This window comes from Euprymna scolopes, chromosome 33, assembly GCF_053919585.1.
Source record: "Euprymna scolopes isolate OS-2025 chromosome 33, ASM5391958v1, whole genome shotgun sequence".
Taxonomy (NCBI): domain Eukaryota; kingdom Metazoa; phylum Mollusca; class Cephalopoda; order Sepiida; family Sepiolidae; genus Euprymna; species Euprymna scolopes.
Genome location: NC_136514.1, coordinates 70080976 through 70108902, shown reverse-complemented (window position 1 = coordinate 70108902; position 27927 = coordinate 70080976). Strand labels below are relative to the sequence as shown.

At 36.3% G+C, this 27927-nt stretch overlaps 1 protein-coding gene across 2 annotated transcripts in view; it reads left to right on the top strand.

Moving 5' to 3' along the window:
- The window catches only part of LOC145258288 (uncharacterized), a 109113-nt gene that overhangs the window by 61541 nt on the left and 19645 nt on the right, over positions 1 to 27927 (top strand). Inside the window, exons 7-10 of one of the 2 annotated variants that reach the window (XM_080116299.1) lie at positions 5084 to 5201; positions 8286 to 8412; positions 10647 to 10771; positions 23987 to 24215. In XM_080116299.1, coding sequence (XP_079972425.1) covers positions 5084 to 5201; positions 8286 to 8412; positions 10647 to 10771; positions 23987 to 24200 — 584 coding nt within the window. In that variant the 3' untranslated portion in view covers positions 24201 to 24215. Of the gene's footprint in view, positions 1 to 5083; positions 5202 to 8285; positions 8413 to 10646; positions 10772 to 23986; positions 24216 to 27927 lie in introns of those variants that run through there. The other variant, XM_080116298.1, reaches the window with a different exon arrangement.

The window sequence follows — 27927 nt, the reverse complement described above, 5'->3', positions numbered from 1 at the left end:
TACGGCCCGCGGCCCGCCAAAGGAATACATGCGTCCCGCCAAGTACTGAATATTGAATTATGGTTTTCTCATAGCTGTGCGGACTGGCGGACACAAGTACGGGCAGATCCTTGCAAAAAATGAAAATTTGGAGATGAAAATATACCTTCGTTAACAATCTAACTAAATTTCTGAAGAAAGAAAAACAAATAAAAGAAACCTTACGAATTACACATTAAAAAAATGACTATTTTATGGGGACTGGTAAGTTTACACTTGGTTCCCAGCTAGACTGCCAGGCGTAGCTTTATTGGGTCCCTTTTGATTTGCCGTGCCCGAAACTTTTGCCTGACCGAAAACAGGCAATAAATTATTTTGATATACTAAAAATATTGTGGGGACCATAAAATCTGGCGTTTGTAGTCTGGGGTACAGCCGACCGACCGGTCAAGTCTTAGCGAACTCTCTCTCTCTCTCCCATCTCCGTTACTCCTAAAATACACTAAAATTTTCATATGATATTTAGAATTTCCAAAGAAAGGACATCTTATAAATTCATTGCCAAGCATTTTAGTAAGTAAAAATAGTGACTAATTATTTTGTTTACATCTGTGGGGGTCGCCTGGCCTTTTTTGGGGAACTGACTTCCTCCACAAATAATAAAAATAAAAATAAGAAATCTTATATGCAACACAAACGGAGGTTTATTTCTGGAATAGAAATAACAAACAATAACAAGTTAAAACATAGTTCTCAATATTTCAGAGTTCCTTTTTTTGAGTTCATATGAAAGATGGAGAGTCTCTTTTTTTTGTGTTCTTTGAATGTTCAAATATGTAACATAGACAATATTAATGTTCGTCTGTTAAAAGAGAGTATTAATGCGCGGAGCAGTGGAAATGAAATAATTGATGTTTGCACGCGTGGTAAGTCCATATGAGAAAGCGTTGAATGAGTCGGAAGAGTTTAAAGAGACGAAAGAATGCTCGAAAGGCTAAGAGACTAAAGAGATAGATTTTGTGTTTGTGCATGTTTATATTCGATTTGATCGGCTCCAACCGAGCTCTAGAAAATCAGTTTTAAAATGTGTCCTAGGAGGAATTCCATTGGATGGAAGACATCACATGGGGTGCTTTCAACTAGGTCCGCACTTTTGGCATATAAAGGTCACGCCGGAATTTGCGTGGGTGTCATTTTTCATTTTTTTAACGCGCCGAAACAATCAATTGCACTGCGCGCCTAAATTGTATTTAACGATTTCAAATTTGAATATTAAACTGTGCCAACTGGCACACATCTGTAATTATGCTAATTTGTTACAAAAATTTTATAAATTTAAATTCCCATTATGTAATTTCGTAAATCAAGCTTTTTAGAATATCAATAAGAGGGTTTTATGCCAATTCAAGCAAAATATTTAAAAAAAAAAAAAAATGTAATCAATATTGACCCGTTTTGTCAAATATTTACTCGTTCAAAATATCTTGATTGAAATAATATCTAAAAATTTAAAATTTTACAGGACGCCTACATATATATATATATATATATATATATATATATATATATATATATATATATATATATATATATACTGGTCGCGATTTGAGTTCCCTGCCGAACACCATAAAAAAACACTGACTTCTCCCTACGCATGAGCAAAGGACATGTTTTAGTTGCCATAGTAACTAAATGATCATGAATTTTTATCGACTTTTTATAAGTTTTACTGTTTATGAATATTGAAATAAAAGAAATTACTGCATATTTATTAATAATATCTCACTTTTATCGCCTTTGTTTTTAATCACTTTTATCGACTTTTTCTTTTCTTTTTTAAATAGCATTTTCTTTTTAAATGACGACGTTTTTACTGTTTATGAATATTAAAAGAAAAATAATTACTAAACATTTATTAATAAAAAAAATGGGTGCTAGTGCACTTATGATCCGCGCTGAAATAACGTTATTATTTAAAAAGCCATTCTTAACATGGGGGGTGGGGGTGTTTTGTACCTATTCTCTACTTTAACCTTACAATTGAATAAAAAAAAAACATTAAACTTTAATTAAACTTAGAAATACGATTTAAAATATAGCGCGGATCATAAGTGCACTAGCACCCATTTTTATTAATAAATGTTTAGTAATTATTTTTCTTTTAATATTCATAAACAGTAAAAACGTCGTCATTTAAAAAGAAAATACTATTTAAAAAAAAAAGAAAAAGTCGATAAAAGTGATTAAAAACAAAGGCGATAAAAGTGAGATATTATTAATAAATGTGTAGTAATTTCTTTTATTTCAATATTCATAAACAGTAAAACTTATAAAAAGTCGATAAAAATTCATGATCGTTTAGTTACTATAGCAACTAAAACAAGTCCTTTGCTCATGCGTAGGGAGAAGTCAGTGTTTTTTTATGGTGTTCGACAGGGAACTCAAATCGCAACCAGTACCGACTTTTTCCATATTGAAAATTAACAAGTCAAAGAACAGATCACTTCTCACAGACTTAAATCTTCAGTCAGTGTTAAGAATCAGTACAAACAACTTGACACCTAATTTCAACAAACTGGTAATTGATTGCAGTCAGTTGCATCATTCTCACTGGGTCATTTTGACCCTTCTGTTGCTCAGTTGCTGAGCTATTATGTTTTTCAAATAAATATATTTCATATGAAGTTACTGTTTTAAAATATCAATAGAAATATGTTTTCCTCTTAAAATTGAGTTACTTTATTTTTAAATAAATGTGCTTCATGTGACGGTTCTTTTTTAATATATAAATTCATTTTTGTCCTTTGAGTTACTTTATATGTGTATCTTTTAAAGATTTTATTCTAAAATATTAAATAATAAGATATTTTTAAATCTCTTTAAACAGAGTTACTTAAGAATTGCTTTTATTCTTCAAACAAGGTTATTTGTTTTCAAATGTGTTTCATGTGAAGCTCATACTTAAAAATACATATTAATAAAATTGTTTTCTTTTAAAGTTTAAAGTTGCTGTATCTTTCAAATAAATGTGTTTTATGGGAATCTTCTATAGTACTTTAAAATGCTAATAAATGAAAATTAATCATATTTTTTCTCTGAAATCCTTTTATTTTGTCTTTTTTAAATATCAATTATATTGGAAAATATACTATGCGGCCCAGTAAAATTTAGAATTTTTTAATGCGGCCCTTGCACTGAAAAGTTTGCCCACCCCTGCTTTAAGTAAATCTTGCTTTCGTTTGGGCGAAGCTGTTCAGGGAGTCTAAGTCACTGTTCTAGGTGTATCAGAGTTTTAGGGGAATTTTTGACACCCCTAACACAAAACTGTGAATAAAATATTTAAAAAAAAATCGTAATTTCTCCTTTAAAAGTCGGTTGTTTATTTTCTTTATGGAATATACTTCCAAAATAAACTATTAAAGTTGTTTAAAAAATAATAGAAATATTATTTTTTATTTTTTAAAAAAACAGTGGTTGCAAAGTGCCTGCGCGCCTTCATGCAGCCATTTTTTACGCAATGAAATCAATTAAATTTTACGAGTTAAATTTTTTTTTTTCAATTTTTAAACTTTAAAAATCTATCAAAATTTTTCTATTGGTTCAATTTTTACGATATTTTCAGGTTCAATGTGAAATTTTATGATCTTTTCAATAAACTGAATATAATATTCTAGACAAGCGTTTTTTTTAATTCACCCCCTATTTTGAAATGTCAATTAAAATGAAAATAATTAATTTTCTCACCTCAAATTTATATATCACAAATTGAAGATAAAAGCTCAATGAATAAAATAAGCTAATTTAAAACAAAAAAGAACAGTTATTTGCAAATTTACCTGTAATGTCCACAGTTTAAAACCTTTTTTTAAAAACCACGTTGAATTTTTTTTGTTTTTTTTAGTGAAACCTTATAATCTTGTTATATTGTTCAGAAAATTTCGTATAATTACCACAATTTTTTCTATTTCATTCAATATATTTTTTTTAGATATTTAAAAAAAATTCACTCCATAAAGAAGAAATAAAATATATTAAATTAAAAACTCATGTATTTCTTTAAGAGTATATAAAAAAACCAAAAATCCGTCGAGTGTTTTTTTTTAACGGCAAAAACTGATAAGTGAAATGTGATCATTTTTCACCTACGGTGGCCCATATTTACTAACTTTTGTTTACAGCACGCAATAGAAAGAGACATTAATTCTGGCGCTTAAAGATGTCAACTAGAAGAAAAGCAGACATTTGTCTTCCTTTATTTCAACTGTAAAAAAAAAACACTTTGGAATCTTTGCTTAAAAAAGTATTCTATTTAAAAAGGACATGGAATATAAACTATAAATATGGATAAATTCTTAACAATGAAGAATGGAAGTACCCATTGATTAGTATTTTTTATAGGTAAGTGATTTTTTGGAATTGGAATATATATATATATATATATATATATATATATATATATATATTATCGAAGTAAGTTAAAATTTGTTGATTTTTTTAAAATCTTTTTTAAAGAAAACCGATTTATAAAACAAATATTGCATGATTTGCTATTAAACCTGTTATTTTTTTAATTCGGTCTTTGCTCCTTTAATTGAAAAAAATAGGGCTTGAATTACATTTTTCAAATAGTTATAAGCTTCGAAAGAAAGGAGGTCGAATTCTCAAAGTTTTTATCACGCATTTTTAATGGCGATTTCTGGCACTGCTATCACTACTGCTCTCAGAGAAAGCACCAAACAGATACAGTGTCAGTATTTGTAAAAGCCATGCAAAGATTGCATGTAATCGGGCACATCAGATGGCTTTGAAAGATCGGTAATAAAAAAGAGACGGTTGTTTTAACTTCCTTCCATGTGTGAGACAAGTTTTCTTAACTTCTGGATAAGAGAACGCATTTTCTTAACACTCCGCAGAATAATTTAAGGGAGATAATTATGATATCAACCCAAGGGGGATAACTCGGATAATTTTTGAGTCAATACTGCAATCATTTTAGAAATTTGCTTTTTTTATGCTAAAAAAATATCATTTTTTGAAATTACCTTCATAATTCGAATAATTTGATTTACCTTTGTAATTCTTCCTTTTTTTTTCTTTTTTTTAGCTAGATATAAAGGAAGTAAGAAAGTGATAGATAAATTTGAGGAGACAATTTCTGGTCTGAAACGAGGAGACTTACCTAACCTTGATCGACGTATCCTTTTCTTACGTGACATGATTCTGTAAGTTTTAAAATAACCTTTAAAATAATTTTTTAAAAATTATTTACTTTGAAACAGTGGATAATATATCAGTGGATAGTATCACTTTGTAATGTAATAATGTAATAATATCAGTGGATAATATATCTAGTCTGTTGCCAACGTTGCTGTAAAAATTATTGGATGATTCTATTGCTCCAGAAAGTACCTAACTTCGAATGTAATCTTTTACCTATATGAGAGTGAGATACGTCCTAAGGTGGTGCTCAAAGCATTCTTTTTTTACCCTGTGGCGATTGAATCGCAAAGCAATTCCAGTGAACACTAAAAAGCAAATGACTCAAATAGCTAACCCTCATTCTTTCTCATCTTCTTTTGGATTCACTCTATTTGTCACTCCCAAAAGCTTTCAGTGTTAATTCCAATTGTTTTCAACCAATGAAAATCGTTTCAAACTCCAACAGTAACACATACATGTGAAAGAAATAAACCAATGTGAACTTAGAAACTCCTATGAAACAATCAAAACTAAAGAGAGATTTATCCAGTCAGCCACATCTCAAGCAGGACTTCAAAAATATATGCTCACTCCCACATGTGCCTTTGGGCAGAGAAGGCGAAAAACTCAATGACTCAAATACCAGCTTTCTTCAGCTCTCATGCATACATTCTTGCACGCTAGTAAGAGTTAGGTGAATAGAAACAAATTGCTATCCATTCACATATCTTGATGGATTATTTTCTTTGGATGTAAACAGACCAGTACTGAAGAGTAATTGGCCCATCAGCCAATCAGATATCTTGGAGTAAAAATACAATTTGTTGGACTACTTGCAGTGTGTCCCCCCCCCCACTTACTTTTAAATCAGTTTGATTTTGTAAGCATGCTGACCAAATGTTATGTTGCTGGCTCTTTCTAGGCCTAACCCTAAGCCTAATCCTAAGCCTAATCCTTCCAACTCATCTGCGACGGGATGAAATGTATAAGACTGCTTGGTACTCCTTTGTTTTGTAAAGAAAATAAAATGCATTCTGTTTGTTATTACTGATTTGCTTGTACTCAATTACCCTTGTAGCAATCATTTTGAGATAGTCAGGTATCACTGGTTAATTGGCCTAAGAATACAATTCGTAAGAGTATTTCTAGTGCATGTATAAGTTGTTCTTTTCCAGTTTTCAACGAGTTGGAGATTTGAGTCATACAAACCAAACGTTCTGTTGCTGATTCTTTCAACTCACCAGCGACTGGAAGAAATCTGCAAAGATGCACGTTGCCTCTTTTCGTAAAGAGCAACTATTAATCGTTTTATTTCCTTTTCAGCATTATCAAAATAAAATATATTTGTGTTAACCTTAAATTTTGTCTGTTTATTTCATTTATGAGTGAGCATGCTCTCAAATTGTCTTGAACATAAAGTCAGATGAACCTTCAATCACAAACTTTAATTATAATGAAGATGTTAACTCTTTACCTCATTCACCATAATCATCTTTATAATAAATATATAGATATGCATGAACAATCTATAAATACGACTTTAAAAAAACATATAACAGTTCAAAAACCAAACGCAATGCAGAATTTTTTAAAATAAGCATATTTATTTAAATTCTAATTTCGTTAAGGACAGTGAATGCGACTTATTATTCGACCCTCTTGAATTCGACATATTAAAGGAAGACACAAGGCCTTATTATTTGAATACCATGAATTCGGCAGATTAAAATAGGCCATAAGGGAATATTCGAGCATTCTGAATTCAGTATATTCAAAGTGGACACCATGCAATTATTGAATTTCAGAATCGAACATGATGTTGCCAGTCTTTTCTATACAATTTACAATTTTGGCATGCGTTTTTCAGAATTCTCTGATCTGCTTCTTTTGTTGCAACTCGTTTGACTCGTTGGTCCAGTGGTCTTCATCAATTCATTGTTTTGATACTGTATTGTAATATAGCTTTTTATTCCAGTAGGTTCTTTTCAAAAACCGTAGGCTTGTGGAACTTTCTTCCTGTTAAGTGTTTTCCGTCTACTTTTAACGGTATTTTCAAAACTAAAGTAAGAAGGCATCTTTTGTCTTTGCAATAATCATCTTTTGTTCTTGTTAGCTTCTTACATCAAGTGGCCGAAACGATCTCCATAAAAAAGTCTGGTTTCTATGGCAGTTAATGAAGTGAGTATTTTTAGAGTTGCATCGTATTTATGTTTGTTTCTTCCTTAAAAACAACATAGTAATGTAACACTTTCATGTGATCTTGTTCAACTAATCGGGTCGCTACCATCATCACCATCATCACCACCACCACCATCATCATCATCATCGTCGTCATCATCGTCGTCATCATCATCATCATCGTCATCAACACCATCACCACCATCATCATCGTCATCATCGTCATCATTGTTGTCATCATCATCATCTCATCATCATCGTCGTCGTCGTCATCATCGTCATAATCATCATCATCGTCGTCGTCATCATCGTCATCATCATCATCTCATCGTCATCATCATCATCATCATCATCAAAATAATCATCATCGTCATCGTCGTCGTCATCATCATCATCATCATCATCATCATCATCACCATCGTCGTCGTTGGTTTAACCTCCCTTCCACATGCTAATATGTGTTGGAACATTTTCAGAAAATAATTTCCAAAATAATTTTAGTCCTTATTTTTATTCATCCCCTCATGTGCATCTTTATCACTTTCTTTCGTTTTGTCTCCCGTGAACTGCATCTGCTGCCTCAACTGTTCTACAAACTCTCATTGATTCTTTCAACATAGCCATGCCATCGACGTCGCCTATTATGCACAGATTTTTCTATACTGTCCAAATTTAATCTTCCTCTGAGGTCATCAGATCTAAGCCTGTTTTTAACGCTCACATTACACATCCATTGTATCATTCTAATATCATTTCACTTCAGGCAACGCATGTCCTCTACCCTTACTAGTCAGGTTTCACTTTGCTCGATTAATATATTATGTACACATGATTGATAGACTCTTCCCTTGATCGACAATGGTAATGCTCTGCTGGTTAGTAATGACATGAAGTTCCTTGAATTAATTCCATCCATTATTTATTTGCAGATACAAGACTGCATACCATTGCCTTCATCAGTATGGGGAGTTTTACAAAGAGAAGACAACTCTCGTGAAAAAGGCTCGCCTTATCATGAATAAATACCTCAACATTGGAACCGAAGCTCACCTTCTGGTTAGTATGACACTGGAAACTTTTTGGTGCTTTCTATATCAATCTGTAGAATTTACTGCTAATGATTGCTTTTGAAATCATTAATGTCTGTAAATTAAGAAAAAAAATACTTTCTTCTTCTGTAAAATTAATTGTCATTGTCAGCTAAAAATAAATCAAACAAAACGAATTTTTTCTTTAAAATTGTAGCAAGTTTAATTTTTGTTTCAAACTATAAATTTTATCTATACGTAAAGAAATAAAAAGATTTTTTAATTTCGGAAGTGGATTTATTTAAATTTGTACTGTTTTAGTCGACGAGACAACATAATTTGATTATGGAAAAATTGGTGGTGGTGGTGGTGGTGGTGGTGGTGGTGGTGGTGGTGGTGGTGGTGGTGATGATAATAATAATAACAATAATTAATAATAAAAATCATAATAACAATCATAACAAAAATAATAATAAATCAAATAATAACAATAATAATAATAATCTATATATATATATATATATGTATATATATATATATATATATATGTATATATATATATATATATGTATATATATATATATATATATATATATATATATGTATATATATATATAGATAGATAAAAGTGAAAGTGTTTGTGTGACTGTGTGTCTGTGTACATTTCCCTACGCAATGACTGTCAATTTTTAGTCTACAGACTGAAAATTTGATATACAGGGTGCTGAGATTTGGGAAAATCGATGTGACTGGTTTTCGGCCAGAAATTTGGCTGTTTAGAGGTCAAAGTTCAACGATTTGACCTTTGAGAACTCAACCAAACTTCTCCGAAAATTTTGGGTCTAATCACTTGAAATTTTAAATATAGGTTCCTTTGACATGGATCTAACTTAATAATTCGACTTGAGCCCAAAACAATAAATTTTAAGGGGTCATAACAGGGGTCAAAGTTTAAAAAATTTACCTTTTTTTTTTTTTTTGCTCAGCATACACCGTCAAACACCCAAGCAATGCCGGGCACCCATGCTAGTATATCTATAAAAGTGAACGTGTTCGTGTGTCTGTCAGTCTGTATGTGTGTCTGTGTACATTTTCCTTCGCAATAACTCTGTTAATTTTCAGTCTATAAATTTTTTAAGAGGTCATAATAGGAGTCAAAGTTAAAAAAATTGACCTTTTTTTTTTTTGTTCAGCATACACCTCCAAACACCCGGGCAACGTCGTGCATCCATGCTAGTATATCTATAAAAGTGATAGTGTCTGTCTGTCTGTCTGTCTGTGTGTTGCTGTCTGTGTGCATTTCCCTACACAATAACTTTGTCAATTTTCAGTCTACAGACTCGAAATTTGATATACATGGTAGTGAGATTTGGAAAATCTTTCTAATCCGTTTTCGGCCAGAAATTTGGTTGTCAAGGGGTCAAAGTCCAACGATTTGACCTTTGAGAACTCTACCAAACTCCTCTGACAATTTTGGGTCTAAACAATTGAAATTTTAGATATAGGTTTCTTGAACATGGATCTAACTTAATAACTTGATTTGAGCCCAAAACAATAAATGTTAAGGGGTCATAATAGGGGTCAAAGTTTTAAAAAATTGACCTCTGCGATCTCTACCAAATTACTCAGACAATTTCTGATCTAAACATTTGAAATAAAAGGTATTCAGAGATAGGGCAATCTTTTTAATCGGTTTGGGTCAAAAATTTGAGCTACCAATATATAAATGTATGTATGTATGTATGTTTGCATGTCTGCCTAAGACTTTCGACAGAGGTTACGGATTTTCACAAGATTAGTATCGTTTTGAAGCTCGACCCTTCAGACGACAAATACCGAAAAATTGGCTAAAAACATTAGTTTCTTCATCCACAACTGGGCAATTTCTACAGGGAGAGATCGCTTTTTTTTACGATATTTTCAAAAGTCATCCTCTCTTTTCGATTGTCTAGCCTTATTTTAAACCTACGTCACTTGCAGTTTGGCGGCAAACGTAATAGCAAAGACGTCACGTTTTTTCCTGTTCTTTTCCTCCTTCATGATACGGGTTCGAGCCTGCCTTCCTACTACCATTTTTTTTTTTTTTTTTTTTTTTTGCTCAACACACACCTCCAAACACCCGGGCAACGCCGGGCACCCATGCTAATAATAATAATAAAAATAATAATAAAAATAATAATAATAATAATAATAATAATAATAATAATAATAATAATAATAATAATAATAATGATAATAATCTGACACAATTCTATTTCTCAGTTGGGTGTCCCACAAAGATTGACGAACGAGGCCAAGATGAGTTTCATGCGAGAGGGCGTAAGCGCAATGTTATTTCACGAGCTTACTCTTGTCCTCCTGCCCGTTGGCTTCAAAATATGGAAAACGTTAGTATAAATGTTTTTTGTTTGTTTTTCATTTGTTTTCTGTTTTTTTTTTTTTTGTTCGTTTTTTTTTTTTGTTTTTTTTTTTTGTTTTTTTTTGCTTTGGCAACTTGTTACGTTTTTGTGTGTATTATATCCCTACAAATTCATAACAAAATGCCAAATAAAAATTGAAATTATGTTGTAGTTTGAAGAATTATTAATATTGTATACGAACTTAAATCTTTTGAACGTGGTGACAATGCAATATTTTTTTAAATAACCGTTTCATAAGAGAGAACATATCAAGTGACAATATTAAAAAATTCAATAATTTTCATTTAAATATTTATTTATCAGTGTCGAATCAGAATCAGTATGATGTCATATTTTTTAAAATCTTTCAAAAAGAAATCTCCACTCAGGAGAGGTATAAATTGAGGAAATATATGGGATACCTTCTGAAGCTGTTTTATAGAAAGTTTGTGGCGACCACGATGTCTGGCCAGAATAAATGACAAGTAGGAGCTTTTCACAGCGATTACCGCTTTGAAACACCTACACGTAATGCGTAGGAACATGACGCTGTGATGCAACAACATGCATACATCAAAGAAAATGAACTATTAGGTTGGTGTGAAAATAATGTCGTTTATTTGGCGTTCAACTTTATTTTTACACCAACCTAATATGTTACTCGCACATGAATATGATGATCAGTCCCGAAGCAATAGGCAGGCACTATAAAGCCATTTACCCGCCAAAATTTAACCAATTTCTCTCCAGATTTGTCAAGTGCAGCACGTGTTTGAGGAAACTCCGTCTTCGTGAGACATTAAAACATCCGTCATGGTTTTGCGCACATCACAGATGAGCTACAATATCCAAACGAGTAGTTTCAAAAATATTAAATATTGTTAGTTTAAAAAATTAGGGGATATATATCATATATATAATATATATATATAGTATATTATAATTTAATGTAAAATGAGCACCTACTTTATGGCCACCTTTTGTTTGGGTGGGGGGGGGGGTCGGCGTACAATGAACACAATTTACTATTAGTTGAGCACACACCTTTTGGGGGAGGGGGCTACCAGGCATTAATAATCGATTTGACGTGTACCAACCCCAAACAAAAAAGTGGCTGCTTATTTTACATTAAATTGTGTTCATTGTACGTTAACCCCACCCACCCCAAAAAATGCGGCCATAAAGTGGGTGCTCATTTCGCATTAAATTATTATAGAAAAGTGGTCCCCCACTTTTGAGAAAGTTATTCATATCTTGGAAACTACTCATATGCTGGATTTTTATATGTTATTTTCGTTTTCAGCACCCCTGAAAACTTTCCAAATTTTAAAGGATTTTTCGAGGGTGGAAAGATTCTTCATATTTACCAAAAAAAAGAAATAATGTCAGATGAAGTTTTACAATGAGTAAATGTGCTTCATTTTATAATTCATCATTTAAAGCATTCAACGATACAAAGTACAATTTTGGGTAATTATTTTTACATTGGGGTTTGTGGTAACTATTTTTCCACCTTACGATTGAATAAAAAAAAAAAAAGGCGTGAAATTTAACCTGAAAATACTAAATCAAATAGCACGGTACCAAAAAAGTATAAGCACAAAATTTTAAAGTAGATATTGATCTCAGATGCATATGATGGCAGAGCACGATACCATATGCGACCATATGCCAGCATTACTTAGTGCTTATGAATTTTTTGGTACTGCGCAATTTTGAATTAGTTTTTTCAGGTTAAATTCATGTTTTACAATATTTTTTTTCTTACATTGTAAAGCTGAAGCACAGATTAGTTACTAAACACCCTCCCCATGTAAAGAATGGCTTTCAGAATAATAACATTATTATTTCAGCTTTTCGTATGATTACATTTTCGATAATAACGTGACTAAATTTAACCCATTTAAAGTTTAAGAAGCAGATCCACCATTGTTTGTTATTGAAATAAGCCGTTCTGTTTGCAATGTTCCCTTGCAGCTTTTTTAAATAGCGTTTACATTTATATTTGGTAATGTACAGGTGACTACAAGAATTTAGTTCCCTTTAAGGGACACAGGGTTCAATAGTTTTTTGTGACCATAACTCCAGTCTTGCCAACTAAAATACCTTGCGCTGAACTTTACCCTGAAAAATAACATGAAGTTAAGGGTTGGCAAACGGCAAAAACAACAACAGCCATATTTTAACTTTTTATGCGGGGGGGGGTCATGCTATAACCCTTTCTCCCTCGCAGGGGTCGCGCGCACGGTGAAAAACGACGTGCACTAACCCTAAGAACGGTTGGCTATATTTTCGCTCCTTTGAGCCTCGGACCCCGCACAAGCATCCGTCTCTCTCCCTCTCTCTACTGAGTCTCTCCGAATTGGACGTTGGTATCTGGCCGTCTAGTGTTGTAACGCCCAATCGGGAATTCTTGGTAATTTCTGTCGTGATCGTCTTCTCGTCGGTGGCCATCTCTCTCTGTCTGCGACGGCTGGAAAGTCAAGTTTGGTTATGCTGAAATCGAAGGGCAGTCTTCACAAGTATAAATGGAAACAATCAACAATGATGAGGATAGTTTAGGCTGTTCATTTAGTGATTCGGTATACATTAAGGCTCGGCTCGTCCCTTATACTTTCGTCAGGCGTGGAATGCAACCCCCACAGTGTATTTAAACAAAAACTCTAAGTGGCGGTCTTGTTAGTTCTCTTCGTCTCAATTAGAAGAGGCTGGCGGCACGCTTGGCTTCCCAACTCCTCTGTTCGACAGACTGTCCGATTCTCTTCTTTTGTCTATCTCCGCAGTAGTTTTATTAAACGTCATCCTCCCCTTCTTTCTGTAGTCGACCCAATCTCTCTATTCGACGGGTAATCATAATTATTTCTCTCTCTCTCTCTCTCTCTCTCTCTCTCTCTCTCTCTCTCTCCTTCCCAACCAACCCCCTCTCGATTCAATTCCGAGAATTAGTTATCTCTCTAGGCAATTAACCAATTTGTTCCCTTAAAATTAGAATGACTAATTCAATTGTTTTCGGGTTTGTTCTTTCTCTATTATCACCTCCAACTTGTTGGTTTACGTGAATCATGTTATCATTTACACTCGGATCATCGACTTTACTCGTCGACCCTTCCCAGACCTCCTTGCGTTTTCCTCGCCAACCCGACATCTGGCTTATCTTTAATCTGGCCCTTTTGAACTCCAGATAATTTACTTGTCAACCGATGACAATTCGTTGGTTTCTCATGAGATGGGACTGAGACCTCTTGCCCAGCTCCATCCCACTCACCCTCAACCTAGGAAACAAGTTTATCTGGTGTCGCTCGGCTTCGTTACATACGACCCCCCGTTTTTCGTGTCATTGTCATCAATTACACGCACGTCCCCTGCCTCTAGCTTCTGCTCCGAACCAGTGTGGGTCGTATATGTACTTATGTATGTAGGTAGGCGTGTGGGTTGAATTCCATTCCCCCGTTTTTTTTTCACAGTTGAGAACCCGACGAGGGGAAAAAAAAAATCTTTCTTCTCTTTCAGCATGCAAAAGAAGATAATTAATAAAATAGGACGAACCAAACAAAATAAAATAGAAAGAGAAAAAAAAAATGTTCTTGGATTAACGGTCCATCTGATATGCATAAAATTGTTCGTCTCGAAAATTTTTGCAAATTTCTTTTTCATCTCATTTCGTCTGCATTTTTGTTCAAAACAATTAAAAAACAAAGAGTTCATAGCGACTCAACAGTTAGCATGCAATTGATAAGGTAGGGTCGTTGAGTCCATTTTCCCTTCCTCTTCCTAAGTGTCATAAGGACAACATTGATAAGTTCAATTCATAGATTCCTTCGCTTCTTTGTCTCGCGAAATCGTTCTTTAATCCGAAGCATGCAAGCAAAAAAAAAAAAAAAATATAACAACCAAAACAAAAAAAAGATCATTTTTTCCTTGAATTACTCAATAGTTAGTGCGGTAATGGAAGGATCTTCTCCTCTTTTTTTTTTTCAGTGAGGTACCCAAAATCCAATAAAGAAAAGAGAAAAAAAACACACACACACACAAGGAATCCTCCGGTGGTCCCCTCTCCCTCTCTTCACATAAGAAGCCATGTACAGTTTATGTCACAAAATCACCTGGGGATATAGATTTCCCTGTCTCTCTTACTTCCTTTCCGTCCTGGGTCGCTGGACGATTTTCGAGGGTCTCACTGCCGGCTTGGGTTCCTCCTCAACGCGGATCTGGTTTACCAGGTCGTCGGCTTGATTCTCTGATAGCCGCAACTCAGGCTCTTCTTCCACGCCCCGAGAAAGGGCGCTCATTGGTATCCTCGCTCCGCTCTGGTGCGTTGTCGTCGGCGGGTTACCATCACGTAATCTCCACCATCCTCCCCATAGATACCTTACCAAAACGGCTAAAACTATCACTACCATTAGAATACTCATGATCGGCCAAGCTATTTTCCCAACCACTTCTGGCCTCCCCCCTGACTCTTCCCTACCGACTCGGCTTAATTTAAACCTCAATTTCTCTAGACTGATTTTTTCGATCGGTCCCAACACTTCGGGCATCTTCTGTAAGGTAATATTGGGGAATTCCCTTATTATTGGTTCCCATAGCTCCACCCAACCGCTGGAGTTGGTTTCTATTAGCTTCTTAAGGGACCCCCTATCTTCGAATCTCTCTTCCGCCTGATAGTACGGAGGCAAGGAAATCGAGGCCCCGTGCGCGGCACAACCCATGGGTAGCTCTATAACAGACAATGGCGCAGCGACTCTCACTGTTCTCGGGGGCTTCCCATCACAAACTCGGGTTAACTCTATTCTCTCTTGGGTTACCACCGCCCAAATCCCGTCGGACACCCCCACTGCGGAAGGTAATGTCACCTTCGTTAAGATTTCTACCTCACAACTCTCTTTGATCCCCGGTTCGTTTTTTCTAAACAGCTCTAGTACGCACAACCGGTATCAACTCACTACATAAATGGGGCTGGTTGACCCACACGTTCCAAGGGCGTCAGCCCTGCATCGGCCGGCTTCCTCACTGGTCAGCAACATGAATCTTGTTCTCGCCATGTTTAACGCGATAAAGTCCATTTCCATCTTATATCTAGCCACTGCCCCTAGCTTCTGGTCCGCTCTGGGGTAGGGCATGGCTAGGTTCATGACTTGGTATATCTCGAAAGTACTGTCGTGGTCCAACAAGGGGATCGACACTAGTACAACGAGTCTATCCTCTTCCAACAGTGTAACGCAGCCCAGGGCATTATAGTATCTCCATAACTGCTCGGTGGGGTCTACCGGCAGTCTCAAATGGGGGGGCAACTTCGACTGTATCTCCAACAGCACTTCTCTTAACCTCCCTGGAGCCACTATACTCGGCGACAAATGTCCCAAGGACAACATATCCAGCTGCGCCCGCACATGTTCCAATTGTATCATTACCTGTCGCCCTGTCTGATGGACAACAATTGCAGGTACCTCTGCACAAAACCATCCAACTCTCGTAATTCCGTGGATATCAGCTGGGTTATATTCGCTACCTCTTCCTTGAATCCTCGAATCTGGGAAAACAGCCTCCCTATGCTGGCCCTGTTCTTGGCCAGTTCTAACCTGGTAACATTTAGGATCGATACGCTCTCTTCGGCTACGTGTGCCAACACCCCCTGGTCCTTCTCGACCTGTTCCAATCTCCTCCGAATGATCCTTACATCACTCTCGGATACCGTCCCAAACAATACGTGGAGGGCCTTTCCCACTATCGGCAGCACCGATCTCTTCGGTTTCGTTCGGAGCAACTCTACCTCCTTTAGGAAAACCGCATATCCTCCCACTGAGCCTCCATTACGATGGTTTCCCTCCTCAGGGAGGCCAGTAACTGCACGTACTCGCTACGACCCCTATATTCTTGGATTATTTGGCTCTCGATCTTGGCCAATTTGGCCGCTTGTTCACTCAACCGCTCGATCACCACTCTATACGGCTGCAGGGCTATCACTAGCGTGACCAACCACCTTGATCTGGTGATCACTACTTCACTGGTCTTTTTAAACACGGTATTCCGGCTCTGCTCCCACATACTTGCTATCGCTAAGGCCGCCAATAGTACCACTACTTTTCGTCCATACATTCCTGAAATGATACAAGTAGAGAACCGGTCTGAGCTCTCTATGTTAGACTCTTTCCAACAGGTTCCAATCACTCTGTCATTACTCGAAAGACTTTAGAAACACTCTGACTGTCAAATTCCTTCCAACCTGTTCCAATCCTTCTGTCATTACTCGACAGTTTAAAGGCTTTAAAATCACTCTGGCTGTTAAATTCCTTCCAACCCGTTCCAATCATTCTGTCCTTACTCGACAGTTTAAAGGCTTTAAAATCACTCTGACTGTTAAACTCTTTCCAACCTGTTCCAATCATTTTGTCCCTACTCGACAGTTTAAAGGCTTTAAAATCACTCTCACTGTTAAACTCTTTCCAACCTGTTCCAATCATTTTTGTCCCTACTCGACAGTTTAAAGGCTTTAAAATCACTCTCACTGTTAAACTCTTTCCAACCTGTTCCAATCATTTTTGTCCCTACTCAACAGTTTAAAGGCTTTAAAATCACTCTCACTGTTAAACTCTTTCCAACCTGTTCCAATCATTTTTGTCCCTACTCGACAGTTTAAAGGCTTTAAAATCACTCTCACTGTTAAACTCTTTCCAACCTGTTCCAATCATTTTTGTCCCTACTCGACAGTTTAAAGGCTTTAAAATCACTCTCAACATCAGACTATTCTCGCTTCCTCAGCACATCCGAGAGTCGCGAGCGCCACGCCCTCCAGGCCCCTCACATGCACGGGGGCCCTTCCGCACACATGATGGCCCGGCGGTGCACCGCCGCTTCCCCAAGGTGGCTAATCAACAGAAAAAAATAATAATTATAGCTTTCCTTCTCTTCACTACCATTCTTCTTCCTTCTATTCTGGTCCCCTGGGGTGGTCTACTCCTCTTAGCCTTAACTTCAGGGGCAATTCCTTCTCGACGCCCAATGTTTCCTTCTCCCTTTCCCACTTCTCCCGGAGCCGAGCAAGGGGGACTTCATCCTCTTCTTCCCACTCGCTCGGTGCATCCCCTGGGCTTAATCCCTGATTTTCACCGATCCGACCTCCTCTGTCCGTGGGAGCCGTCTTAGCTCCCTCCCTCGAGGAGGTCGTCGCCTCCTTTACAAGCCTGTCACCAGCTGGAGGGGGAAACTGACATCCCGCTCCTCCCCACTCTGATTCACTATCGGATTCCACTCCCTCTGGGTCCACGAGAGTGGTCCGTCTCATTTTCCTCCTCTTCGCTCTTATGGGCTCTGGCTCTTCCCATCCTTCCACTTCTGCCAGCTTTAGATCATTGACATGCATTCGTTTCGTTTTCCCCGCCACCTGGTCCCAGATGACAAAGGATACCGGTCCCGTCTGCTGTACGATCCGGTAAAAGGGGGCCCATCTCTGGTCTAACTTCCTTTCTCTTAGGGGCAACCTGTAGTATACCGGGTCCCCCACTTGTAAGCCAACTTCCTTCCTTCCCTTATTTACTCGTTCATTCCTTTTTTGCTGGGCCCTCTGGACCCTCCTCCTAACTTGGGTAAAAATCTGGTGCTGCTTTTCTAAAATCAACTTATGGTGGTCTTCCCCCAGGTATTTGCGGCGTGGTTTCAGCAAGTTATCGATAGGCAACACCACGTCCCTTCCAAACAGCAAGTAATAAGGGGCGGCCTTCGTGGTTTCATTCATAGTGAATCTTACCGCCGCCAGTGCTTGGGGAAGATATAAATCCAAATTCTCCCTGTTGCCCTCAGCTAGTTTGGCCAGCACATCAGCCAGGGTCCGGTGGAACCGCTCGACCTTGGCATTACTTTGGGGCCGATACACAGAGGTAGTCACGTGCTGGACGTTCAGACCTCGCAACGTCTCGGCCATGATCTGGTTCACATTCTCTGGTCCGTTATCCGTGACCAGCTGTTCTGGGGCTCCATATCGGGGAAATATCTCGGATAGTATTATATGGGACACAGTTTGTGCCCGTTTATCTGGTATGGCGAATGCCTCCGGCCAGTTCGTCAACCAGTCCACGAAGCTAAGTATGTAGAGATTACCCGCGGTGGTTTCTCCATATGGCCCTGAGATATCCATGCTCACCTTTTGAAACGGAAAACTCGGCACGTCTGTTTCTATCAGAGGGGCCGAACTTCCACTCCTACTCTGGAGTAGGCAGGTGCGGCAGCTCTCCAGGTGGGCCATCACGTCCTGGTACAGCCTCGGCCAGTAATAATTCCGGCCTATCAATTCGTATGTCTTCTCGATCCCCATGTGCCCAGTTCCCTCGTGGCACTGGGTCAATATTTCCCCTCTCAACCCCTCCGGCACGACCAGCTTGGCGCTCACTCGGCCCTCCCTCTGGGAGAGATAACACAGCACCCCCTCTTGTATTACAAATCTGGTCGCTGCACCCTTCTCTACGCTAGCTCGGAGACAAGCTATTTCTTGATCCTCTTGAGCTTTCTCGATGAGGCTCCTCCAGTGGGGATCCCTGATCGTTTCTGGTTCCTCCTCATCACTACTTCCCCACTCAGGCCGCTGGCCCTTTCGATGAGAATTTATGACGTTTATCTGATACGCCTTATCGTCCACATCCGGTTCCAACTTGACCGACTCGGTCTCCAACTTCTCCGGTATCCGAGACAGCAGATCCGCGCAGGTGTTGTCCCTACCGGCCAGGTATTCTATCTTACACTGATAGCCGCTAAGCTTCAAGGCCCACTGTTGTATTTTTTTGTTCGTCCAGTCGGCCTCCAACATATCCGCCACTGCCTCCTCGGCCAATTTTCTCTTGTGTATCGGGGTTCTATACGGTCTCATCCTTATGGGCGGGTGGTCCCCTGTGTCAATTCCCATCTCCACTGTCTTGGTCTGTCCCAACTCTCTATCGGTCAAGGCTATCACGTCTCGGTTATCCTCTAACAGTTGTTTGGTCCTTATTCTGTATGGTCCGGGAATCACAATGTCCTCATCTCCCAATCGTTCAGCTCTCGGCCTCCCTTCCTTCCTGGGGATCTCCTCTAACCGTACCCTTTCTGTCCTCTTCACTGGGCGGCAATATGCTAACTCTTCTCCCTTAGCTATTCGGATCGTCGTTCCCGATGTGTTGAGCATCAACACCGGTATCGTCCCCGATGCTTGGACAACCGATTCGCTCACCGTCACTCCCTCTTCATTATCCATGTATTTCTCTACGGGCAATATCTGGACTAATACCCTTTTTATTTCCTTCTCCGTTTCAATCCTACCGGCGCAAGACATCGCCATCCTAGGCGAAATCCTCATGTCGGCGCTTGCCAAAATGGGCAACTCGTTGTGTTCTTCGCCTCCCAAGGGAATTTCCGTTTCACCTATCAGTACAGCAGGGTCGAAACTGAGTCTGGCTCCCTTGGCTCGGAGCCAATCCTCCCCCAAGATCAATTCGCTGCACAGCCCGTGCGTTACATACAAGGGAAACTCGTCCTCTCCCCCTGCTACTCGTAAGGGCAACCATGCCACTCCGTCCACCTGTAGTTCGCTCCCATCTGCCTGGCTGATCGCTATGTCCGACGGTTCTAGTCTGCCCCTTCTCGCTAGTCCTTGATACGTTTCTTTCCCCAACAGTGAGATCGATGCCCCAGTATCTATCAGTGCCTTCACTTGCACACCTCCCACAATCGCTCCGCATGTGAGTTCCTTTTTTTCAGTGAGCAGGGAGAACACCTGGGCTCTCCCTCTCTCTATTTGTGGGGTCCTTATTCTGTATCCCGCTACCGAGGACATGGGGGCGTGCAGCAACAAACCCCCTTGTGACCCATCCGTCCTCGGATCGCCGTGGTGCTCCCGACGGTCCCTAACAGTTGTCTCCCTGGGTGGGCGCACGCCGCCCCGGCGCCGCCTCCCAGAGGGGCACCCCTTCCTTAGGTGGCTCTCCTCTCCACATTGCCAACATCGACGCCGCCGGCAATTGGTTTTATACTTCAGGTTATTTAATGTCGAATCTAGTTATTTTGAGGAACGATTTTAATGGAGTATATATATATATATTTTTTTTTTAAGTCAGTTTCCCCACACGTCCAACACGCTATTGATTTCGACTTTACTGGGGCCACCCTGCCAGTTACCTTCGGCGGGGCGGCCCTCTGGCGTTTCCCTGGTTCCTTCCCTCATATCTGGGTGGTACGCGATGATTGGGTGTAGTGACCCCCAACCTCCTGTCTCCAGCTATTCTGCACCCCCTGTTCTTGTGTCCGAACTGCCCACATTTGTCGCAGTTCGGTCCAACCGGATCAGGTGGTCTCCCCCATCTCGTGGGACACTCCGCCGCCCGATGCCCCTCACTCTGGCAGGTCCAACAAATCAGTCCATATCTGCCGGGAGTGGGTTTGTAAAACCCATGCGCGAGGTGCCATTCTTCTCTGTTTGGATCGGCCTCCGCCTCCCAGTCTTCTTCCCCTTCTTTCCACCCGGGCTTCCCTTTCTTCTGGGGTTTCCTAGTGTTTTCGCCCTCTCTATTCTCTCTCCAAGCCTTACACTCGCCCACGGTAATTCCTTAGCTCCCGCTAGGGACAGTGGCTGGCCCCTGACAATATCTCTCCTGGTCTCCTTGTCACTCAGACCATCCACAAACACATCAATCAGTATCGTCTGTATGGCATCACTGCCTCTCGTCCTCTCATCCGGGAACGCCAACACCGCCAGCCTCTCTATTCGTTCTGCCAGTTCGTCGATGCCGTCCTTGTCTGACATTTTCAGTCGTGTTAACTTTCGCACTGCCTGAATTGCTGTTCGCTCACTGGCATATTGTTTCACCAGTGCCCCGCGCAACTCGGACCAAGTGACGGTTTGATTGTCGGCGTATATTGTCCCAATGAATTTTGAGACCGGTCCCGCAGCATTGTCCAAAGCCAGCAGAACCATCTCGTAATCCTCTAGTCCGTATATCACCCTCTTCTTTTCTATTATCGCTAGCCACTCCTGCAGTCCGGCGGGTTCACCCGCATAGGACGGAATCCTTATCCCCCCAATGGGCTTATCCATCTTCTTTGCTCCCCCGAGGGGCCCTTCGCCTATGGTACTAACGCCCTCTAGCTCATTTATTTCTCCTTCGTCTGAGGTGGTCATTATAGTAATGCTTCTCTTCGTTCACACTTCTTAAGGTCTCCAATTCCCTTCTTCTTCCCCACAACCTATCGCAAGTAATATCCCCACTTAGAACCACAACCAATTAAAAAAAGAAAAAAAAAACCCACCGACAACAAGCACCTGTAAAAAAAAACGAGCGAAGCAACAAGGAACCAAAAGAAAATCTTTTTCCTACCTCTTTTTGCTGTTCTCGTCCTTCTTTTTCTCTTTTTCTGCACTTCTGCAATTGACGGGATGGATTTGACCGCACGGTCTTAGCTAAGCCCTAAAAGTTCTGTTTAGTTTACTTTTCTTTTTCTTTGATCTCTTCTGATCTTCCCTCCGTCTCGGTGATCATTTATTGGATAGATCTGGATGCTGTTTTTTGTGACAATCAGTGTGGCATTCTGGCTTCACGGCACCATTAATATAACCCTTTCTCCCTCGCAGGGGGGCGCGCACACGATGAAAAACGACGCGCACTAACCCTAAGGACAGTTGGCTATATTTTCGCTCCTTCGAGCCTTGGACCCCGCACAAGCATCTGTCTCTCTCCCTCTCTCTACTGAGTCTCTCCGAATTGGACGTTGGTATCTGGCCGTCTAGTGTTGTAACGCCCAATCGGGAATTCTTGGTAATTTCTGTCGTGATCGTCTTCTCGTCGGTGGCCGTCTCTCTCTGTCTGCGACGGCTGGAAAGTCAAGTTTGGTTATGCTGAAATCGAAGGGCAGTCTTCACAAGTATAAATGGAAACAATCAACAACGATGAGGATAGTTTAGGCTGTTCATTTAGTGATTCGGTATACATTAAGACTTGGCTCGTCCCTTATACTTTCGTCAGGCGTGGAATGCAACCCCCACAGTGTATTTAAACAAAAACTCTAAGTGGCGGTCTTGTTAGTTCTCTTCATCTCAATTAGAAGAGGCTGGCGGCACGCTTGGCTTCCCAACTCCTCTGTTCGACAGACTGTCCGATTCTCTTCTTTTGTCTATCTCCGCAGTAGTTTTATTAAACGTCATCCTCCCCTTCCTTCTGTAGTCGACCCAATCTCTCTATTCGACGGGTAATCATAATTATTTCTCTCTCTCTCTCTCTCTCTCTCCTTCCCAACCAACCCCCTCTCGATTCAATTCCGAGAATTAGTTATCTCTCTAGGCAATTAACCAATTTGTTCCCTTAAAATTAGAATGACTAATTCAATTGTTTTCGGGTTTGTTCTTTCTCTATTATCACCTCCAACTTGTTGGTTTAAGTGAATCATGTTATCATTTACACTCGGATCATCGACTTTACTCGTCGACCCTTCCCAGACCTCCTTGCGTTTTCCTCGCCAACCCGACATCTGGCTTATCTTTAATCTGGCCCTTTTGAACTCCAGATAATTTACTTGTCAACCGATGACAATTCGTTGGTTTCTCACGAGATGGGACTGAGACCTCTCGCCCAGCTCCATCCCACTCACCTTCAACCTAGGAAGCAAGGTTATCCGGTGTCGCCCGGCTTCGTTACAATGCTACCACCGGGCAACGTCAGTTAACGGGTCCTGCTAGTTTGATATAAACAGCGATTTTGCATTCTTTATCGAGTGTCGTCTTTTTCTTAATTTATTGTTATTTCTTTATGGGATGTAAATTGGTTACCCTTCCTATGAATTGGTGACCCCATTTAAATTATCTTTAAGGGCTCAAAAAAGCATCCTATAAGTTGGTGAACCCCGTTTTCAGCAAATTAGCAACACACATCCTATGGATTTGTTACCCTGCCGTGAATACACCCTATAAGTTAATACGTAGAAAAATGCGAGTATGAAAAGTAATATTGCTAAGATAAAACTTGGAAAAGTAAAAGGACTAGTTGTTAAAAGAGGACAAGAAAAAGACAACATATTCTATTAGGTTGGTGCAAAACAATATCGTTTTCTCACATATGTTACTTTTATATATGATTTCTGAATTAATTCATTGATATATATCGCCATGTTGTATATTATTTTGAAGCGCCTTTTTATTTTCTATTGAACCGTTTTATTCGTTACCGTTCTCTATCTCTTCATTCATTGCAGGCTTTTCGACAGCGTAGACAAAATTCAAATCCACGCGATTTTCTTGTTCCAGTTCAAACTAGGCCAAAAAGCTACCGAGACAGCTCGTGATATCAATGATGCATTTGGTCAAGAATCACTAATGAACGTGTGGCACAACGGTGGTTCAAGAAATTTCGCAATGGTAATGAGAGCCTCAAAGACGACTCAGTCACAGCCAGCTGACTTCGATTGATAACAAACATTTGAAAGCCTTATTTGAAGCCGATCTTTGCAAAATCACATGAGAAGTTACTGTTGAACTTGAGGTCGACCACTCAATAGTCGTTCACCATTTAAAGCAAATAGGGAAATAAAAAAAGTTTAATAAGTGGGTGCCACATGAATTGAATGATAATCCAAAAAATTGTTATTTGGAAGTGTCTTTTACGCTCCTTTTGCGCAACAAAAACGCCCCATTTCTCGAGCAGATTGTGATGTATAATAAGAAGTGGATCCTCTATGACAAACGGCAACGTTTGATATAGTAATAGTTAATATGTTAATAATATGTAATAGTTAATATGTTAATAATATGTAATAGTTAATATGTTCATAATATGTAATAGTTAATATGTTAATAATATGTAATAGTTAATATGTTAATAATATGTAATAGTTAATATATTAATAATATGTAATAGTAAATATGTTGATAATATGTAATAGTTAATATGTTCATAATATGTAATAGTTAATATGTTCATAATATGTAATAGTTAATATGTGAATAATATGTAATAGTTAATATGTTGATAATATGTAATAGTTAATATGTTAATAATATGTAATAGTTAATATAGTTATAATATGTAATAGTTAATATGTTCATAATATGTAATAGTTAATATGTTGATAATATGTAATAGTTTATATGTTGATAATATGTAATAGTTAATATGTTGATAATATGTAATAGTTAATATGTTCATAATATGTAATAGTTAATATGTTCATAATATGTAATAGTTAATATGTTGATAATATGTAATAGTTGATATGTTCATAATATGTAATAGTTAATATGTTCATAATATGTAATAGTAAATATGTTCATAATATGTAATAGTTAATATCTTCATAATATGTAATAGTTAATATGTTCATAAAATGTAATAGTTAATATGTTCATAAAATGTAATAGTTAATATGTTCATTATATGTAATAGTTAATATGTTCATAATATGTAATAGTTAATATGTTCATAATATGTAATAGTTAATATGTTGATAATATGTAATAGTTAATATGTTGATAATATGTAATAGTTAATATGTTAATAATATGTAATAGTTAATATGGTTATAATATGTAATAGTTAATATGGTTATAATATGTAATAGTTAATATGTTGATAATATTTAATAGTTTATATGTTGATAATATTTAATAGTTAATATGTTGATAATATGTAATAGTTAATATGTTCATAATATGTAATAGTTAATATGTTGATAATATGTTAATAATATGTAATAGTTAATATGTTCATTATATGTAATAGTTAATATGTTGATAATATGTAATAGTTAATATGTTAATAATATGTAATAGTCAATATGTTGATAATATGTAATAGATAATATGTTCATAATATGTAATAGTTAATATGTTCGTAATATGTAATAGTTAATATGTTCATAATATGTAATAGTTAATATGTTCATAATATGTAATAGTTGATATGTTCATAATATGTAATAGTTAATATGTTCATAATATGTAATAGTTAATATGTTCATAATATGTAATAGTTAAAATGTTCATTATATGTAATAGTTAATATGTTCATAATATGTAATAGTTATTATGTTAATAATATGTAATAGTCAATATGTTGATAATATGTAATAGTTAATATGTTCATAATATGTAATAGTTAAAATGTTCATAATATGTAATAGTTAATATGTTGATAATATGTAATAGTTAATATGTTGATAATATGTAATAGTTAATATGTTAATAATATGTAATAGTTAATATGTTGATAATATGGAATAGTTAATATGTTCATTATATGTAATAGTTAATATGTTCATAATATGTAATAGTTAATATGTTAATAATATGTAATAGTTAATATGTTGATAATATGTAATAGTTAATATGTTAATAATATGTAATAGTTTATATGGTTATAATATGTAATAGTTAATATGGTTATAATATGTAATAGTTAATATGTTGATAATATGTAATAGTTTATATGTTGATAATATGTAATAGTTAATATGTTAATAATATGTAATAGTTAATATGTTCATAATATGTAATAGTTAATATGTTCATAATATGTTAATAATATGTAATAGTTAATATGTTTATAATATGTAATAGTTAATATGTTGATAATATGTAATAGTTAATATGTTCATTATATGTAATAGTTAATATGTTGATAATATGTAATAGTTAATATGTTAATAATATGTAATAGTCAATATGTTGATAATATGTAATAGATAATATGTTGATAATATGTAATAGATAATATGTTCATAATATGTAATAGTTAATATGTTGATAATATGTAATAGTTGATATGTTCATAATATGTAATAGTTAATATGTTCATAATATGTAATAGTTAATATGTACATAATATGTAATAGTTAATATGTTCATAATATGTAATAGTTAATAGGTTCATAATATGTAATAGTTAATATGTTTATAATATGTAATAGTTAATATGTTCATTATATGTAATAGTTAATATGTTCATAATATGTAATAGTCAATATGTTAATAATATGTAATAGTCAATATGTTGATAATATGTAATAGTTAATATGTTCATAATATGTAATAGTTAATATGTTCATAATATGTAATAGTTAATATGTTAATAATATTTAATAGTTAATATGTTAATAATATGTAATAATTAATATGTTGATAATATGTAATAGTTAATATGTTAATAATATGTAATAGTTAATATGTTGATAATATGTAATAGTTAATATGTTAATAATATGTAATAGTTAATATGGTTATAATATGTAATAGTTAATATGTTCATAATATTTAATAGTTAATATGTTAATAATATTTAATAATTAATATGTTAATAATATTTAATAGTTAATATGTTCATAATATGTAATAGTCAATATGTTCATAATATGTAATAGTTAATATGTTCATAATATGTAATAGTTAATATGTTAATAATATGTAATAGTTAATATGTTAATAATATGTAATAGTTAATATGTTTATAATATGTAATAGTTAATATGTTCATAATATGTAATAGTTAATATGTTAATAATATGTAATAGTTAATATGTTAATAATATGTAATAGTTGATATGTTAATAATATGTAATAGTTAATATGTTAATAATATGTAATAGTTAATATGTTCATAATATGTAATAGTTGATATGTTCATAATATGTAATAGTTAATATGTTAATAATATGTAATAGTTAATATGTTAATAATATGTAATAGTTAATATGTTAATAATATGTAATAGTTAATATGTTGATAATATGTAATAGTTAATATGTTGATAATATGTAATAGTTAATATGTTCATAATATGTTAGTACTTTTATTATAACTTTTGTTTTACTGAACGAAAATTGAATTTTTTTGTATAGCTCAGAAATTGACCATTGAACTGTAAAAATTGTCTGTAATTCGGTCGCAAAATGAGTGAGCAGTGAAACTTTAAAGTAGTTCTAAATGGGTAAAACTAATACTTAACCATATATTCAAATACGGAAGTGTTTGAATGATATTATTTCTTTCTTGTTTATTTTTTTTTAATTAAAAACAAAGAAAATAAAAAAAAGTCTTTATTGATTATTTTTGCATGACTCCACATTATTTCTAATCAGGTTGAAAGTATCTGGAAAATATATATATATATATATATATATATATATATATATATATATATATA